Below are 20028 nucleotides of genomic sequence, written 5' to 3'. Positions count from 1 at the left end.
TGAATCAACTGGTGTTCTTTGCAGAGCATATACAGGTCCAGAGCACATGCAGCATGGCTGCTACTAGGTGGATCCTGAAAATCGGGTCAGCCTCCTGGGCTTCCCGTAAAGATGTACAAGTCCCCCCAATGGCGGCAGCCTTCCACAAAACCCCCTCAGTGGGAAGTCCGCAGGAACCAGATGACACGAGCTGCGTTATCGTGACCCCGCGCCCCCCCCCCCCACTGTGCAATAGCTGTAATACCAGCATTACACAGCAAGAGGCGTGGCCATAAGGATACAATTGCATTGGCCAGGCCCCCAAGCATGTTTCTTTGGGTAGTCCCGCCCCAGTCGCCAGCCCATTTTGCAGCATGATCATCTGCCCTGCCCCATGTGGTACAGGGAAATGGATTTATTGATAGATGAGGGATAAGGAAAAGAGGTTCCGGTTTACAGCGTCAAGAGCATCTAGATAGACAGTCAGTAGGTCTACCCCAAAAGGTCGACATGTAATAGGATAACAGGGTCAAAAGGGTCACATGCAATAGGTCGACACGAAAAAGGTAGACACATGACAAGTTCGACATGAGTATTTCATGATTTTTTTTTTTTTAACAAACTTGTTCTTACTTCACCATCCATGTCGGCATTGAGTGAAAATATAATGGCGAGGCACCAAGCCTAAAGCATGGCGAGCAAATGCGGGGCCTGTGTCAACAGTTGTCCACATTGACAACAAAAAAGTGAGACAAAAAAGTTGACCTTTTTATGCGTTTACCTTTTGACCCTGTTGACCTGCTGCATGCTAAACTTTGGGGTTGACCTATTGACTGACTTTCTAGACGCTGTCTATCCACACCCAAGGAAAAGACGGGGGGAGGGAGATGAGAGGATAGGACAGAGGATGGAAGCATAGAGGGTGGGGTAAAAGGAAGGGGTAAGGACCAGAGGTGGAGCGTGTAATAGGCAAATTAAAATTATGTGTATTATGTGCAATTTTAATGTATGAATAATAGTGTTAGTAATAATGGAAGAGACTATGGGGGAAATTTACTAAGATGGGAATTAGACTTCACATGTGATATTGCTATGGGCAACCAATCAGATCCTGTCTACTATCTTCTAGAGCAGGACAGGCCAACCTGTGGCTCTCCAGATGTTGTCAAACTACAAATCCCAGCATGCCTTGCCACAGTTTTAACACTCAACTGTGGCAAGGCATGCTGGGATTTGTAGTTTGACAACATCTGGAGAGCCACAGGTCGGCCAGGCCTGTTCTAGAGGGTCATAAATAAATAAGTATATTCTGATTGGTTGCCCATAGCAACATCACATGTGACGTATAATTCCCATCTTAGTAGATTTCCCCCATGTATGTTTTGTGACATTTATTCAAAAGAACATAAAAGTATTTTCTCATAGCAAAAACATAATTTTCAAAAAGTCACAATGCTTGGTAAAAGGTTTCAGTCAGGAAAATGCCTTTTGTAGTGTCTTCCTGAAACAGTATCTGTGCACTATTTGGGGAACCCTCCATAGTGGGGATCCAGGTAGTCTTTAAGGGACCCCTTTATCATAAACTACCTAATGCCTGCACTTATGCTTCCCCTTTAGTGTTGTTCTACTGTTGGTAGATGCTTTTTTATAAATGGTCAAAAGGTGGTTGGCAGCAATAGAGTCTATTTGCAGGAGGTTTAAAGTTCAGGCTTGGATGTGATGTAAGTGGTGTCTCTGTACACTCTTGCAAGGTCCCGCTATGTCACATGTCTGATCGTGGCCGCTGTCATGGACTTGCAGTGCTTTGGATTGATGTGTGGTATGGTAACAGGCCTACTGATGGTTGGTGAATTGAGAGATAAGTGTGGTCCGCTGATTGTCGATGACTCCAGCGGGGAGAGATATCACTAAAGCTACAACCATCAGTGGCCCTGCACAGAAAAAACACATCAAATGGGGGCACTGCAGATCCTTGACAGCAGCCACCATTGCAGAAATCGCTGCTGCACATGGTTAGAAGAGATCAGTAGTCACCAGAACATGACTGGCACCATGTTTACGGAGACCTGCGCATGCACAGTAGACTATGGTACAATGATAGAGTCTAAAGTGCCATAGAGAGGAGGTGGCCTGTCTAGATTATGCACATGGGCCTCTTTCTCTGAGAAAATTCCCCTTCATACTTGTTTGCAAAAGGTACATTTCAAGTCAATCAATGTTTCTCGATTTCTTCTATTTGGCTGAATGTTCAACCCCAAGCTACTATTGGCTTTTGGTGGAAAAGATGTATAGTATCATGGCTAACCTTATTCCAGCTGTTACAAAGAGTGAGGCAAAAAACTCTCATATTTCAAAGGGTAAAAAAATAAGCATGGTAAATGCTATTTAAAATGTTTGTACATAATCTAGAAATGCATAGAATACAGTTTATATTCAATTGGTTTTGATTATATCATCAATTAAGTTAGTGGTCTTCATTTGCAATACACATTTGTAGTCAATTTGGGAACTTTTACATCAATCGTTGGGACAATTCCAGTGGGATCACTGCAATTTCTTTCCAAAGATCACCACAGAAATCAAAGACGTGCAGACTGCAGTGGAAGATGGCAGGTGTGCATGAGGATTGTGCAAATCACACAATGCTCAAGGAAAACTCCTACATGCACTTACTGACAATATAATAAAAACACTTCTAATAATAATAAAAGCAGAGCAATAACTTAATACAGCTATGCAAGTATATATATATATATATATATATATATATATATATATATATACATACATATATATATATATATATATATATATATATATATATATATATATATATATAGTGCATTGGAATTATCTACGCCAAGGGTCTGTGATAGGCTAGTTACAGTACATAGAATTAATAGAAACCATGAGGTATCTGGCCATAAGGTTGACAGTGTCACATCAACATGTGTTTTTTTGAATGGACTTGTTCATACTTTACCATCCAAGCGTACAGTAAAGCTGGCCATACACCTGGACGATGTGCACAAGATCTGCACAATACCGATGGGTTGTGTGATGGATTGTGTGAACATTTTGTGCACAATGCGCGGTCTCGTGGGTCATGTGGTCGTCCCGCAGATCAGCCGTGCTGCATGTTTGATCTGTCAACCTTCATTGGGGACAAAAGCGGATCATATGTGCTAATAAAGCACATACAATTGCTCGTACGACCGCATTTACCTGCATATTACCAGGTTTTAGATTATAATAGCATGCAAAATGCAGCGAGCCATGGCGGGAGTGGTGAGCGATGTTAGGGGACGTGTTACACTGATAAGGTGTCCATGTCGACCTATGTTCACCAACACAAAAAAGTGAAGAACTCATGTCGATTTTTTCTATGTCAACCTTTTGATTGTGTCAACCCTTTGGCCATGTCAACCTTTTTCATATTTTGACCCTCTGTCTCAATCAATAGTGGTCAACCCTTTCAATGTCGACCTAATAATGTATAACCAACCATAATGCTATAGTAACTTTGAGAAATGGGTATAAACGTGCAAGGGAAAATATATTCTGTTTGTACAACACAGTGCAAGATCTTCTAGATGTGCACACATTTTCCGTGGTAAAAGTTATCTTCTGAACATACATCATACATACTATGCATGCCATGTACATGTAGAATTGCTCAGTATGTTTCACATCGTTTTTGTGCTCTTGAATTGCATGGCATTGCTGATTGACCTTGACTTGTGTGATGAAGGTCGACCACGCAAATAAACATACTCAATACTCGCCGAGATTAGGAACTGATTGCATACCTCCCAACATGACCCTCTCCAGGAGGGACACATAGTGCTCTGCTCCTGCACTTCCCTCTTAATTTATGATTGCCATCACCTGTGGTGAATTACCTTTCTTACTAGTTAACCTGTTCAAAACATGTGACAGCAATCATAAAGTAAGAGGAAAGCCCAGGAGCAGAGTAGTTTTTCCCTCCTGGCATGGGTCATGTTGGGAGGTATGTGATTGTTTTATGATGATACAAATGCATTGTGAATCAGTATCTCCGTGGCCACACCCCAACAGGCAATCTGCTCAGTTGTATTGACCCATTGTTTTATTCAAGCACAGCAGATGGTCTGCAATTCAATCCTACCTACTCTCCCGATAGGTCAGCTAGACACATTCATTTTTAGGGAGGTCAACCTCCGCATACTACACACTTTCTATTAAAATGGGACTGAAGGTGTGATGACGCTATTCTGAGCATATGATTGGTTAGACTGTATGTATGCAAAGTCCGAATAAATGCAAATTGCACAGTATATATATTAATGCACTGTAAGAAAAGCTTTGTGCAAAAAAAGAACAATATTGTTTTTGATGATATAGAAAATACTGTACTTTTCTTGCATTTTCCCTATCACCGGTTATAATCAGTGCTAGTTACATATATGGATCAAATGTGATATCTGGTCAGCAATGAGGTCATAGCTGCATTTTCTGTGTAATCATGTGACCTTTGTGCTTTCAGAGAAGATGTCAAATTAAAGTTTTAGTAATAAACACTTCAAGGCAAAAAAATAAAATAAGGCTGCTCGGAGTGCAGCATTGGAAGGTAAAGCAATTACAAGAGTCAAACTGACATAGCTGAGAACATGACAGATACTGGCTGGGTTACATTGTTCTCTATTGAATTTCTCACAATCACTCCTTGACAAGTTCCTTCATTTATTGTGATATGCTGTTTATACGTGTAATAACTTTATATGTTACAGCGTAAAGATACATGATTACATGGTAAAAAATGTATTTTAAGGTATATTGGTTTTCACAGATTCAGTTATATACTTCATCATACAGACACATTTAGAAAACTGAGTAATGTAACAGAAGTGTGAGGAATCTGCATATTTAGCACATTGTAGAAACATTCTGAACCTCAGTAGGGGAATTTAATACCAGCAGAGGAAGCAGAAACTAAAGGTACATGGTCTCCGGAAATATTATGGAATTCATTTACAGTACTTCCATTTAAAATATCATTTACCTCCACCTTCTATTACTTCCTCAAATTCTTTTTTGCCAAAATAATTTAGATGAACACAATGGAAAAGTGGGCACATGGCTCAGTGCCCTTCCCAATTCATCCTCCAACGATTCACCAGGAAAATGGTCCAACAGTGATGTCCCTAGGAACAAGGCATGGGCGCCATTTTCCTGGAGACCTGCCCATGTGCAAATAATAGTTATGCCACTGATGTGGAAGGCCTAAAGTATCCTTGTATTATAGTAATCAAAAGCCACACTGCAAGAGTAGGGAAACTACGGATATATTAATTCACACATTACTAAAATGTACACACCATGGAAAAATAGTAAAATAAAATAACAGCAGTAAATCAGATTGTGTAACAAAACCTCTGGACATCTATTCCAAATACTTGGCCTAATTCAAACCTGATCCCAAATAGTTGACATAATGCCCTGATTCTGGTTGACTCGGTATGCTGCAGAGTCTCCTGCCCCTGGCACACTGCGTCACGGCCGGATGCAGTGTGCACAGCCTTTGCACCTTTGCATGGGGATGCCCATGAAATGCTCAGCCTTCCCATGTTGGAGCACCGCCCCATCTGCCCCCCCACCCCCTGTGCGAGCAGCACGCCGACATTGCAGGTTGGCGAGAGCGCTTGCACAAAAGCCATGAACATGCGCATAACCGATTATGCACATGCGCAGGGCACTAAACATCGGTCCCCGTGCGAACACGCGGTGTACCGATGTAATTAGAATGAGGGCCAATATTCTGAACCCAACAGAACAATTTGTAATCCATATTAGAATAGCAGAATTGGCAAAAGTAAAATGTCCCTCTGAAAACCTGCCAATGGTCATTTTTAGACTATGTCATTCATTAAACAGAATCTATTCTTTTTTCTTCCCTGAAATACTTCTCCTTGTTGGAGACGTCTCGATCCTCTTTATTTTATATGTCAAATATTGAGCAATACAATACACTTTCCTTCTAAATTAAATCTTGCTTTTGCACATATTTGTAGTCAGTATTGGTGGTATTGGTGATTGCTCTGGCTTCAGCAAGGAAGACCCCAGTCTTACCAGCTCCTGACATTAGAAAATACACTGCGAGGGGTATTCAATCTTGGATTCCGACTGTCGGAACATTACGACACTCGGAATCCTGGCCCATTTTCCTCCTGCTCGATGGGCGGAATTCAATGTTTTGCCTGTCGAGGGCCAAAAAGTTGGCGTGTTGGGGAAAACGGCCGTGGATTGTCGAGAAAAGTCTGTGATTTCCGCAAACCACGGCCATTTCTGACAAAACATATACAATTTGTTTTAAAGTTGGCATTGACCGTGCCCGCTATTATCCCTGTTGGAAATAGTGGCCGAAATTGAATACCGCCTTAAGTTCCATTGCTGCTGCTACTGCTGCCATAGCCATAATAAAAAATGGGCACAACTATACAAACCAGAGTAAAAGCTGAAAAATAGGTTAATGACATCATACAAGCAGAGGAAATTTCACTGTATCTTCCAGCTGTTCCGAGTTCTTAAATTACCCTTAATGAGACACATCAATTATGTAAAGTTAAAAGTTGCTGAGATGGTCCCAGTTGTGTATTCTATCTTTAAATGGACCTACAGAATGCTTCATGGCTGCAATATTATAGGTGTTGTGTAGTCAAACATAAGCAGTTATTAATAAAGAAAATCGATACTGATATCACTTACATGAGCTCTTGTAGCCTCCTAAGGGAGAAAAACACTTTCACATTTATAAAGCTTCCAACAAAAGCTGGGGGAGATAATGGTGTTCTCGATATTGTTACAACCTTGTTATTGCAGGGGGATAGGAGGCCCACTGACCAAGTTGCACCAATTGACAGAGATGATGACAATTGAGGCCAGAACCTTTTATTTTCCCCACCTAGACCAGTTAAAATAAACCCCCCAAATGTTAAAAAATTAATTTGAGAAGCAAATGATATACTGGATGTTTAGCGGTGCAAGTCCGGTGGAAGTGCAGGATGCTGGCCGAACTGGTCTTTTTTTTTTTTATTAAAGGGGCAATTATTAGCAAGACAAGGTACTTGTGAGTTATCTGGGCGTCCGATTTTTTGATTGTATGCCTTAAGTTAAGGCATACAATCAGATGCGATACGATATCGCATCGCATCGCATGCGACCATCGGATGCGATGACCCGATTTTTCCATAGGAATCAATGTTAAAATGGACTGAGTCCATTTTAACATGGAATTCAATGGGAAAAAGGGGTCCTTTTCATACCCCTACTATCCAAGTGGGCATGGAGTTGGATATAAACCTGTGGCGAGCGTAGCGAGCCACCGAGCCCGAAGCGTGGCGAGCGAAGCGAGCCCCGCGAGGGGACGGTATTCCGTGTCCCCTCGCGGGGCTCGCTACGCTCGCCACGCTTCGGGCTCGGTGGCTCGCTACGCTCGCCACAGGTTTATATCCAACTCCATGCCCACTTGGATAGTAGGGGTATGAAAAGGACCCCTTTTTCCCATTGAATTCCATGTTAAAATGGACTCAGTCCATTTTAACATTGATTCCTATGGAAAAATCGGGTCATCGCATCGCATCGCATCGCATCGCATCCGATGGTCGCATGCGATGCGATGTCCCGATCCGACCCGATTTAAAAATCGGACGCCCGGATAACTCACAAGTACCCAAGACAATACCATGCCTTGTTAATTAATGACTGCCCTTTAAAAAAAACTCAGAGTTTATCCGGTATCCCGCACGGCCGCCAGACTTGCACCACAATACATTCGGTACATTTTAATTTAAACAAAAATACTTGATTGTGGATTAGGTTAAACTGCAAAGGAATACATCTAAATTTTTCTCTAATAAATTTAGTCAATAAGAAATTATATATTTGTGTCAAGTAAATAAAAGCTATTCATTAAAATAAAAAAAGTAAGGATTAGGTTGGAGTGGCTGTTTTTGTGGCATTAGACCTATCTATGGGCCTGATTCTGGTTTGATCGGTCCCCGGCATACCCGCATCGGGGACCGATGTCTTGGCTCTGCGCATGAGTATATTCGCATATGGGCATGTGCAGGGCCGATGTGTGGACACCTTCGGTGACTTACACAGTCATGAGGAGTTTGCACATGGTGGGCGGGATGGAGGCATGCAGGAGGCCGTCACATGGAGATGCCCAGAGTTTCTTCAGGGTCCCCACAAAAACGGTGGGTACGTCCAGGAAAATGCTGAGCGTCCCCATGCGAACGAAGGTGGGCAGCTGCCTGTTGGGGGTGGGCGGCTGATTTCACAGGACCAGTAAGATCAAATAAGAATTCCAGAATTAACCATACAGGTGGTCACGGGTGTATGCAAAAATGGGTACTTGTTTCCTAGCACGGCGCCCGTTGTGGGTGATCGCATACCTTAAGTTAAGGTAACTTAAGGTATGCGATGGATGCCATATTTGGGTATTTTTAGCCTTTAATGCCGGCACTGAGAAAATCGCGTTGATCGCGTCCATCGCATGCCATTATAATGGCATGCGATGCGACCGACGCGATCAACGCGATATTACATATTGATCGATGTTAAATTAGCCGGCTATTACAAAATCGCGTTGATCGCGTCCATCGCATGCCATTATAATGGCATACGATGCGACCGAAGCGATTTCACATAGGGAACAATTTTAAATGGGCCAATGGCCCCATTTTTGATTGTATAGGCACCCTAATGGGTAATTTGTATGTTAAATGCCCCCCCATTGTTAACGGCAACCCACTATTAACGCCAACCCGAAGCGTGGCGAGCGGCGGCGGTACACGTCCTACGACCTTTTCATACCCCCACTATCCACGTCGACGTGGAGTTGATTTTATATAGTGTGGCGAGCGCAGCGAGCCACCGAGCCCGAAGCGTGGCGAGTGCAGCGAGCTCCGCGAGGGGATGCGTAATACCTGTGAAGTAATGCGCTTGCGCTCGCCACACTATATGAAATCAACTCCACACCGACGTGGATAGTGGGGGTATGATAAGGTCGGAGGATGCATACCGCCACCCCTCGCGGGCTCGATGCGCTCGCCACTCTTCGGGTTGGCGTTGATCGTGGGGTGGCGTTAACAATGGGGGGGGGGGCATTTCACCCATGAGGGTGGTTATACAATGAAAATTGGGGTCTGGAGGGCATTTTACATTGGGGCCAATGTAAAATCGGGTCTCAGGGACCATTTTACATTGATTCCAATGTAAAAAATTGCGTCGATCACATCACATGCGGTTTGGTTGCATGCGATGGACGCGATTTTTGGGTCCCGATGGATGCAATTAAAATTGCTGGAGCCGTGCTAGGAAACAAGTACCCAGAAATGTGTACAATAGCAACATTTTAAATGGTGCCACTTGGGGATCCCCTCTGTCCTAAGTAGGAGCTCTTGGAGACTATGGGCCTGATTCTGCCTGATCACTGGGCTGCGAATCTTCGGAGCCCAGCAATCAATCGCCATTGCCTCCCCAGAGTGAACTCCAGCCCAGGTGCACTGCTGTGAATGGCATCACAGCCGTGTGAAAACTATCAAATCCACTAGCAACCAAATGTCCCCCTTCCAATCCCCCCATTGTGTGCAGCAGGCTAACTAGCCCTGGACTTACTCAGCACTCCGTTCACTCTCCACCAACTGGAGCCGGTACTGATAGATGCCCTCCTTGAAAAAGCCTGGGTACTGCCTGCATATTCCCCAATCCTCCCTGAAAACTGCTGGGATCCTCCTCTAAATGCCAGCCGCCTACCAATCAGCCAGTGTATGGGCTGCGAAGATAAGCCACCAGCCGCTAACTTTCCTCACATGGAGGGCTCGTGCATGCGCACTGCACTCTGTGTGCATGTGCGGTCTTTCAACAATCAGCAGGGCTGTGGATTTGCAGTCCTGCTGATTGAGAGAGCTGTGTCACATACATGGTATTCTGTATTCAAATGCCATGTGGCATCAGCAGTCAAACAGCAGGCAGCTCATTACGCTCCTTGTTGATAGCAGACAGCGCGCCATTCTGAGCTGGCAGAAGAGGCTGAGCCTGGAGCATAATGGGATGTAACTACATGGAACCAGCAGGTAAAGGTTTTGAAATTCCACTATCAGGTCAACTACACTAGTGGGGTCTCTTGTATGGAACAGCAGAATAATTTTATTTTCCTTTACTCATCTGTTCAATGTTCATATGTGTATATATATATATATATATATATATATATGCTCGAGTGGACCTTGGGGGGAATCATATACTTGGCCAGAGAACTGTGATGTAGCAATATTAATATAAAAAATATAAAACTTGTCAATTTAGAGCAAAATGCACATATGCACATATATAGATAGACCAGTGGTTCCCAAACTGTGTGCCTAGGAACCCTTGGTGCCCCATGTTGGTGGTCAAGGACCAATTCAAATTATTTATGGCCAATGTAACAGCAAAACCAGTGCATCACATATGTGGACAAACAGAAGCAAATCCTGTCCCTCACAATATAACTGACCCTAAGGATGACATATAAACACAATTTACTTTAATATATGTTTATAAATTTGCAATAAGAAATGTTTGTCCTAGGAGTGCCGTGAAATGTTTAAAATGTCTATGTGGCTTATCTAATGATATATTTCTTAGATTTTCTGTTTTATGTGCATTGATTTGATGTCTGTAAAGTGCCTTGGAAAGAGAGCGCTATATAATTAATAATAATAATTTATCTTATTTATAATAATAAGTAGTTAATTATAATGATAGAATGAAGAGCATATGTATTGCAGTGTGAGTCCGAAGGCTGAATTCATAGGTTTTTTGGTACTTGTGTAGTTTCACGGCGGCAGATACGTAGTCAGTGTCCCTGTCAGAATCAGCGTAGTGTTCCCGCGGCCAGCGTAGTTAGCGTAGTCAGTGTCCCTGTCAGTATTAGCGTCGTGTTCCCGCAGCCAGTGTAGTCAGTACGTTCGCAGCTAGCCGTAGCTCACGTAGTTAGCGTAGTCAGTCAGCGTTACGCAGTTAGCGTGTAGTCAGCACGTTCGCGGCTAGCCGGAGCTTACGTAGTTGGCGCAGTTAACACTTGTTATAATTATTGTTTAAGATGGATGACATGAGAGGTGTGAATGTGTTCCTAAAACACCCCCACTATCCACACCAGCCCGAAGCGTGGCTTGCGCAGCGATCCCCGCGAGGGGACGCGGTACGCGTCCTCCCAACAGGGTTAGGGGTTCGGTAACACGTGCGTCTCGTAAAAAAGGGGGGTGCGGGCGCAAGTGCGTCTCATGCACAATAAAAGGACACATTTGCTAGTGCTCCATGTTACATGCTGGCAAATGCCTCCTTTTCAAACCACCACTATCCACGCCAGCCTGAAGCATGGCGAGCGCAGCGTGCCCCGCGAGTGGATGCAGAATACATGTCAAGTAATCCACGTCCCCTCGAAATGCTTCGGGCTCGGTGGCTCGCTGCGCTCGCCACACTTCATAAAGTCCACGCTGACGTGGATAGTGGGGGTATGAACAGGTCGGGAGGACGCGTACCGCTGCGCTAGCCATGCTTTGGGCTGGCGTGGATAGTGGGGGTGTTTCAGGAACACATTCACACCTGTCATGTCATCCATCTTAAACAATAATGATGACACATGTTAACTGCGCTAACTACGGCAGCTCCGGCTAGCTGTGAACGTACTGACTACACGCTAACTGCGTATTGCTGACTGACTACTCTAACTATGTAAGTTCCGGCTAGCCGCGAACATACTGACTATGCTGGCTGCAGCTGCGGGAACACGATGCTGATACTGAAAGGGACACTGACTACGCTAACTACGCTGGCCGCGGGAACACTACGCTGATTCTGACAGGGACAGTACGCTGACTAAGAAACTGCCGCCGTGAAACTACACAAGTACCAAAAAACCTATGATTTTAGCCTTCGGACTCACACTGCAATACATATGCTCTTCATTCTATCATTATAATTAATTACTTATTATTATGAATAAGAACATTATTATTATCAATTATATAGCGCTATCTTTCCAACAGGACTCAAAGAACTTTACAGACATCAAATCACATAAAACAGAAAATCTAAGAAATATATAATTAGATAAGCCACATAGAATACACCACCCTTAGAAGAGATGGCACATGGGCCCTCATTCTGGTTTAAATTGGTCCCCTGCGTGTTTGCACAGGGGACCAATGTTTTTGACCTACACATGCGTATAATTAGTTATGTTCATGTGCAGGCCTTCTGTGCGAGTGTCAATGTGGCGCTCGCACAGTGGGGACGACGACACGTGTGTGGTCGGGGTGGTGGCAGCGATGGGGCATGGGAAGGGCCAGCATTCATGGGCGTTCACATGGGCAACACTGAGCATCAGCCGCCCGCCCAGTCTTTGGCGACCAGAGAATGAGTTCTCTAGTAGGGGGACATGCGAGGGAATATGGCGGCGGGTGGGGGGGAGGTTGTAGGGTGCAGCGATTTGGAGGGGTTCCCTCTGGGTTCTGCGAGCTTCATAGCTTACTGAGTCAACCAGAATGAGGGCCATGGTGTGATTGTGGTGTTCTCAGAGTAGGGCATCAAAAAAGCTGTCCATGTATTTTTCATCCCATCGAAAAGTGTACCAGGCGAGGCAGCCATGATGGGTGCACTATGAAGTTTACACTGTGGGAGGTGAGCCATACAAGGGCCCAATGCATACTGTATATAGCAAAACTGACACTTGTGTAGTAGTATGATATAAACTATATGGGAAAAATCCACATAAAGCGAATCCTACAGTATTCACAGAGGAACCATATTGTATCTTGCACCTATCTTGGGTACACTGCATTAGTTACTACTGGCAGGGTGTGCAATCAGTGGATTAACACTACAATGAAAATAAAACCTTAATTCCTTCTATATTATTACCAGGTATGCCAATGTTTTAGGATGACTTTTATAGAGGGCCTTAACTAGGTGTGTGCCAGGGGTGCCTTTACCACAGCTCAGCTACACTGTGGGTGCACTGTTGGCACACACCTAGTCTGCAGAGCATCTAGACACCAGGCAGGAGAGGCACTCTCCCCATTCTGCATCCTGTTGCTGCAGGGGATTCGGTAGGGGGCAGAGCTACATAGGAACAATGTGGGGGCAGGGCTACATGGGCCTAGATGGGGGCGGGGCTACACAGGACATGATCAGAGCTAATGGGAATCAGGCTGCTAATGCAGCAGCTACAGAAAGAGAGACACAGGATAGGCTGCTGGAGTTCCAGGGAATGATGTGACACCCACCAAGTGACACTGCACTATGTGTTTGTCAGAGTGGTGAGTTAGAGTGTGTCTTACATGTGAAATTCTGTGTGTGTGCTTGTTAAGAGACCTTAGGGGAAGATTAGGGTTTGGCTGTGGAATGGAATAGTTAGGCTGTGGGGGGCGGTTAGGTGGCAAGGTGCAGGAGTTAGGGTTAGGCTGTGTGTGTGTGTGTGTGTGGGGGGGGGGTAGGTGGCAGGGTTAGGGATGATAGGGAGGGCGCAGTGTGAAAGAGTGCAGGCCATGAGGTGAGGAAGTGAGTCAGTGTTATATAGCACAGGCCGCATGGTGACAGATTGCATCAGTGTGATAAAGCGCAGGCAGCACGGTGAGGGAGTGCGTCAGTTTGATAGAGCACAGGCTGCAGGGTGAGGGAATGCATAATTTTAATAGAGCACAGGCTGCGGGGTTAGGGATCGCTTCTGTGTAATAAAGGGCAGGCCACAGGGTGAGGGAGCGCGTCAGTGTGATTTAGCGCAGGTTGCAAGGTGAAGAAGTACGTCAGTGTATAGGCGTGGGGAAGCGCATCAGTGTGATAGAACATAGGCCATGGAGTGAGTGTGTGAGTCAGTATTGTAGAGTCCAGGCAGTGGGGTGAGGTATTGCATCAGAGGGATAGAGTGCAGGTTAGAAGAACATGAGGGAATGCATAGTAATAGAGGCCACATGGAGAATAATGGACACTACTGTGTGTTGTAATGTGAATGACCACGCCCCAACATTTTTGGCACATAGCTACGGCAGGCACTGTCCCTGTTTAAGTATGGGTTGGGGGAGGGAGGGGTGTCAATTCTATTTCTGGCACATGGCACCAAAATGTCTAATACTGCACTATCTTTATACATTGCATTAAAAAAGTAATGAAGGCATGATGTGATGTAAAGCAAGACTATAATGCGTGCCAACAACTTAAGAAAGAATACTCTGCTGGTCTGCATAATGTATGGCTCATATAATAGCTGTTGATAGCAACCATTTAATTTTGCTCAGCATTTCATCCAAGAGGTCCTGAGGGACATAAAGTCAGCTATACACAAAGAAATACCAAGATTAGCTATAATTAACCCATCTTCGCCTGGAAAGGCAGCTGAGGACACCAAAAACCTTTACCTATAAACATAGAAGTGCCACTCGAGAATGTACACTGTTGCAGAATATTAAGGCTGTAAACTAGATCCTGACAATAATGGTGTCAACTTATAAATGTTTAATTTGTACCTTTCTTAAGATACAAGCTTTAATACATTGAATGATTTATACTTTCAATTTTCTGGAACAATCCTTATTTTTAAAGGTTATCTGGAAAATCCTCACATAATATTTTTTTTTTACTGTGTCATGGTGAACATAACCAAAAATAAGTGTAAATTGTATTTATGCACTGAACAATATTACGTAAATGGTTATAAGCCCATTCTGATTGACTTGGTAAGCTGCAAGCTTCATAGCTTTTACCGAGTCCCTGTGACGCCACCGCCAAATGGGATGCAGTGTAAATCCCGGTGGTCAGGATCCCGGCGTTCAAAATCCAGGCGCCGGAATCCCGCCACTTTCTCCCTCCGTGGGTGTCCACGACACCCTCGGAGGGAGAATAAATTAGTGTGCCGAGCGTAGCGAGGCACCGGGCACGCTGCGTGGTGAGCGCAGCGAGCCCGCAAGGGGGGGGCGATCCACGTCCCCCCCTTGTCGGGATTTCGGTGGTCGTGATTTTGAACGCCGGGATCCAGACCGCCGGGATTCAATACTGAATCCCGCCAAATACCCACCCGACCCACTGCCATATCCCCTTGCAACTCTGCGAGGGGATGTGTTAGGAAGACACATCCCCTTGCATGTGCCCACAGCAGGAGAAATCATTCGATGGTCATCGATCATCAAATGATTTCCTGTGGCTTGGCAAATATAAGTCAGTTGAGCCGGGACGAAGACAGGCATCTGTCCACCTGCGTGCCCATGAGAACGCCCAGTGTTTTCATGGGGAAGCCCATTCCCATGGCCCAGCGCTGCCACCACCCTCAACCCTCCCTCCCCTCTGCAAACTGGACGGCCATTGAGCCATGAAAGTCTGAATGGGACATGTGTCTTGTTTGTGGTAGAATTACTATGATAAGTGGAGTTAATCACCCAAAAGGTTATCTAATTTACCCTGTATAGTGTATAGCCAGAAACGACTTGTCTTGGAATACATCAATTCAAACCTACAAAATAAATCAATTGGTGGTATAAATGTTTTAGACAAGCAGTAGGTAGTGTGTACATACTGTACCTTATTACAAAGAGAGAATCGGATTTTTCTGTTATGTATTCACAGGTAGGTGTGATACTGTCTCTGCTAGCGGGAAGTGAAATAACACCCATACTGTGTGCACAGAATACAAATAAAGCTAACAGGTAGAAATTCATTTACAGTACTAAGCAAATACATTCAGCTGAACGCCTCTTAGAAATAGCAATACCACTGTCTTCATTTGTTTCATTAAATCAGTTTGTTTCATTAAATCGATTTGTTTCATTAAATGTTACATTTTATTGTCATCAAATGTGCTCTTCAACAAAATACAATATACACTGGAAGAACTTGGGCATATTGCTTAAATTTTCCACACTAGCAGTGCCAGAAATAATGTACAATGTATGCATAAATTATATACATTTCATTTTTACAGTAAAACATTATTTATTCAAGATGTTCATTGCTTTCACCTCAAAATGTTTGCATTTACTTATGTAAAAAAGGGCCCACATTAAGAACAGGCTGTATGAGGTTTCAGCACTGGACAGCTCCTTGTGGTTCTAGACAGCCACAAGACAGCAAAGGCCTTGATAAAAGCTAGGGGCTTAATTTGTGGCCACTTACTGTAATGTCTCTGGACTACAGTAAATAAAGATTAACCAAGTTCATGAAACAATTGAACATATGTTGCTCTACCCAGGTTAGGCATCACAGACAGAATGGCTACCCAAAAGAGAATGAACGGTATGCAGTAAGATACCTACCCATATATAGAACACCTTCCTTGGTCTTCTCTGCTGCCTCCGCTACCCCCTGCTTGGTTTTCTCAGCAGCAGCCACCACCCCTTCCTTCGCTTTGGACAAGCCTTTCATAAACACATCCATTCTGATCTGTTGCAGTCTGCAGAGAGAGAGAGAAGGAGAGGGGGTAGCAGATTAGTAGGGGAAGGAAGCACAGGAAGCACAGTGATAGCAGAAGCCCCTGCAGCTCACTCTGACCTGCTTTTCAAATAGGAAGCTACCTCTACTCACAACAGATTAGTACATCCCTTTCTCTGATAGAATAGGGAGGAACAATAAGTGAGTACAATCTACATTACACATCAGGCAAATGCACATATCCAATATCAAATGTATATTTACTTCCATGATGGTTTTTATATTGGAGACAAGAGATTAGATTTATATGCATCTTAAGCAAATGGTTTCATCCTCCAATTTAAATATATATTTTACTTTAGATTTTTGGAAGAATTAGCTTTAATTTGTTGATCCAATGAACGATATGATTTGATTATTGTAAATCCCATACACATTTTCCTATTATGTGCTGCACATACCCGCAAAAACACATGCATTATTTGTAACTGAAGTATGCACATTATTCATATCCCAGTCATTTCGGTTTTGTCTGGACTAGTGTGTGTATTAATACTGTATGTAAGCCATGTACATATTTCAGCTTGGCCCCATGTCCTTGAAACCTGGGATTTTTTTCAGCTGCGAAATAAAGGAGGAAGGGTACAAGGGGGAGGTGCAACCATCCCAGTATCACCCCGTATACACACACAGGCATTGCAGGTTCTACAAGCTAAATATGGAAGATGTGATATATACAAATAAGCCACCGGGGATAGTGAGAGAGGATGGGGAAAGAGAATAAGAGCACAGCTTGGCCATCTTGTGATTAGGAGACATCAGGATGACACCCTAGTTACACCCTAGCTATACAACAGATCTCAGCTGTGAGACAGACATACACATCATGGGTGATTACAATGTATTATAGTGTGTGGCGCCCCATATCAGCCAGCAGAAATCTATGCATTAGGGGAAAGACATAGGATTGTCTCCCCAGCCTTGGTGCAGATGGGAACAGCTAATGCTATGCCGCTTCCTGTAGCAGATGTCCCTGGCTGATATGCTCTAAGGGGGCCTGCAAATAGATTTCATTCATCAACAAGGTAATTAACCAAATGCAGGGGACCTTAAATAAAAAAAAAAATGAACACACTAACCTTCTCCGTCCCAATCTTACTGTTGCTTTCTTCCTGATATTGGCAGCCTGATTAAGTGTAAAAAATAAAAAAAAAGGCAGAGGAGAATGTCAGGCAGAGGGAACAGCTGTGATGTCTCCTTATAAATGCAGCCCTGCCAGCCCCTCACCCTCCCTTACCTGGGGTTCAGAGGTAAAGTGGTCTCAGTCCTTTCTCTATGTGATGATGAGGCAGAGGAGGGATCAAATGTGGCTCTCTCAGGGGGTCCCTCAGCAGGCAGTGTCAGTGCAACAGAGCCATGGGATGCTACTCTATCAGCTGTACATATACACCCGCCTGCCTTCGCCTCGCTTGAGTGTTTAGTGCTTGTGTGAGTGTTGTCTACCCCCTTGTGGTAGGAGATCCTATGAACAAGCCAGAACAGCTATCAGATGCCCACAGCCAGCTACTCCCCCTTCTCTGTAGCTGAAAGACAGGAAAATCTATCCTTTGCTTACCAGCCCCCAACACGAAGAAAAACTACATTTGTAAAATGCAAAACCCTCCCACAGCTCTCATCCCTGACCCTTTCTCCTTCATGCAAGGATGCTCTGTAACCTTCCTCTTCCCATGAGACATGAGGTCAGAAACACACGTCAGCCACAACCAAGAACCCTTAGCTAAGTCACCATACGCATAGAACATTAGCTACTGTAGATCACCATATTTGCAGCACTTCAACAGATTTCCAGTAATTCCATTCAGTCAGCCTCTAGGTCTCAGCTTTACAGTTTTATTTAGCACAAACATCAATCGCATTTTGGAAAGATATATTGTGGGGACCTATATACACACATACATATATACAGGGTTTGTATAAAAAGTAATGAGACCAAATTCAGGAAAAATATTTATTGTACATATCGCTATAATTACAATTCTTCAAAATAAGACCCTTGTGCATCGACACACTTCTGTCAATGGGGCAGATGTATTAAGCTTTAACAAGTGATAAATCCAAGGGTGATAAGGAGAGATAAACGCCCAGCCAATAAACTGCTAACTGCCATGTCACAGGCTGTGTTTGAAAAAAGTCAGTAAAGAGCTGATTGGCTGGAAGTTTATCTCTCCTTGTCACCCTTGCATTTATTTCTTGTTAAAGCTTAATACATCTGCCCCAATGAGTTGTCCAAGCTTGTAATGCGCCCTGGAATTCCTTTTCCGGAACGTCCTTCAAGCAGCATGTCAAAGCCGCTTTGACCTCTGCTATGGTCCCATGGAGGCAGGGCTGGACTGGGACCAGAAATTGTCGCTAGCATTTTGAGCACACAGGCCCACCTGCAGCAAAAAGGGGGCGTGGTCTCATGGAAAGGAGGCGTGGCATCAGAAAAAGGAGGCATTACACATTATGGAACACACTGTAATGCCCATTAGAGAATATGACACAATCTGGACACAACAGGCTGCTCCCCCTGTATTAAAATAACTGGACCCCACAGGCTGATCCCCTGTATAATAGTAATAACAGGACACCACAGGCTACTCCCCCTGTATAATAGTAATAACAGCACACAACAGGTTGCTGCCCCTGTATAATAATAATAACAACAGGACCCCACAGGCTGCTCCCCCGGACTCATAATGCCAGATTCCATGGAACAAAAATACCTTTAGCAACAGTTATCTGTGCATCATTTCTCATCCTGAGCCTCAGGAAATGATGCACAGATAACTGTTCTAAAGATATTTTTGGACCTGACTTAGAAGATATTAAAAAGTGGCAAAAGCCTGACACTGTCAGGCTGACAGGACTCACATCACATGCCGTGCACCGGGCAGTCCCGCTCCTGCTTGTTGGGGACAGGTAAGCTGCCTCCTCCTCATACTCTCTGCTTGGCTGCAGCAGCTGCCCCGGATGCGCAGCGTGATCACGCGCGGTGGAGGGAGAGGGAGGGGGAGGTTGGCGCCGAGTGCACACTGCATGGGGCGTGGACTGCAGGGAGGGCGGAAGTGCCCTTACACTTAAGGCTTATAGTGTAAAGGTGGCCATACATCAGAAAGATATTGTACCCAATCATACAATCTCAATTGATTGTAAGATGGATTGTATGCAGATTGTGTGCACATCTTGTGTACACAATCATACAATCAATCATAAGATGGATTGTATGACTGATTGTATGATGGATTGTATGCAGATTGTGTGCACATCTTGTGTACACAATCATGCAGCAGATGGATTGTATGACTGATTGTATGATGGATTGTGTGTAGATTGTGTGTCCAAAAACCACCAAGGACTGCCAGGGATTTCAAGGGAAATTGTACACAATCATGAGCGCAATCGATCTTAAGATCAATCTTTCTGATGTATGGCCAGCTTAAGGCTTACAGTAAGAACCACGAATGCTGAATAAGCACTGAGTGAACATAAACCCCTGATGGGTTCCCCAGGTTACGCTGGAAGGTCAGCTGATATGCTAATAGGATGGGCACAAGGCCTATCAGA

At 44.2% G+C, this 20028-nt stretch overlaps 2 protein-coding genes across 4 annotated transcripts in view; one reads left to right on the top strand and one right to left on the bottom strand.

Annotated features, from left to right (window-relative positions):
• Positions 1–15715, top strand: part of LOC146074248 (uncharacterized) — a 65678-nt gene extending 49963 nt beyond the window's left edge. Inside the window, exon 3 of the mRNA XM_083182142.1 lies at positions 15622–15715. Within this exon, the coding sequence (XP_083038268.1) occupies positions 15622–15625 (4 nt within the window). The 3' untranslated portion in view covers positions 15626–15715. The remainder of the gene's footprint in view (positions 1–15621) is intronic.
• Positions 1–17985, bottom strand: part of SNCB (synuclein beta) — a 70731-nt gene extending 52746 nt beyond the window's left edge. Inside the window, exons 1-3 of one of the 3 annotated variants that reach the window (XM_083182141.1) lie at positions 17720–17985; positions 17562–17608; positions 16308–16444 (exon numbers count right to left, since the gene is read on the bottom strand). In XM_083182141.1, coding sequence (XP_083038267.1) covers positions 16308–16428 — 121 coding nt within the window. In that variant the 5' untranslated portion in view covers positions 16429–16444; positions 17562–17608; positions 17720–17985. The remainder of the gene's footprint in view (positions 1–16307; positions 16445–17561; positions 17609–17719) is intronic. The other 2 variants (XM_083182139.1, XM_083182140.1) reach the window with 2 other exon arrangements.
• Positions 17986–20028: the final 2043 nt, after the last annotated feature.

This window comes from Crinia signifera, chromosome 4 (genome assembly GCF_055691185.1).
Source record: "Crinia signifera chromosome 4, ASM5569118v1, whole genome shotgun sequence".
In the NCBI taxonomy this organism is placed as follows: Eukaryota; Metazoa; Chordata; class Amphibia; order Anura; family Myobatrachidae; genus Crinia; species Crinia signifera.
The sequence above is the reverse complement of the archived record's forward strand: the minus strand, read 5'-3'. Positions and strand labels throughout refer to the sequence as shown.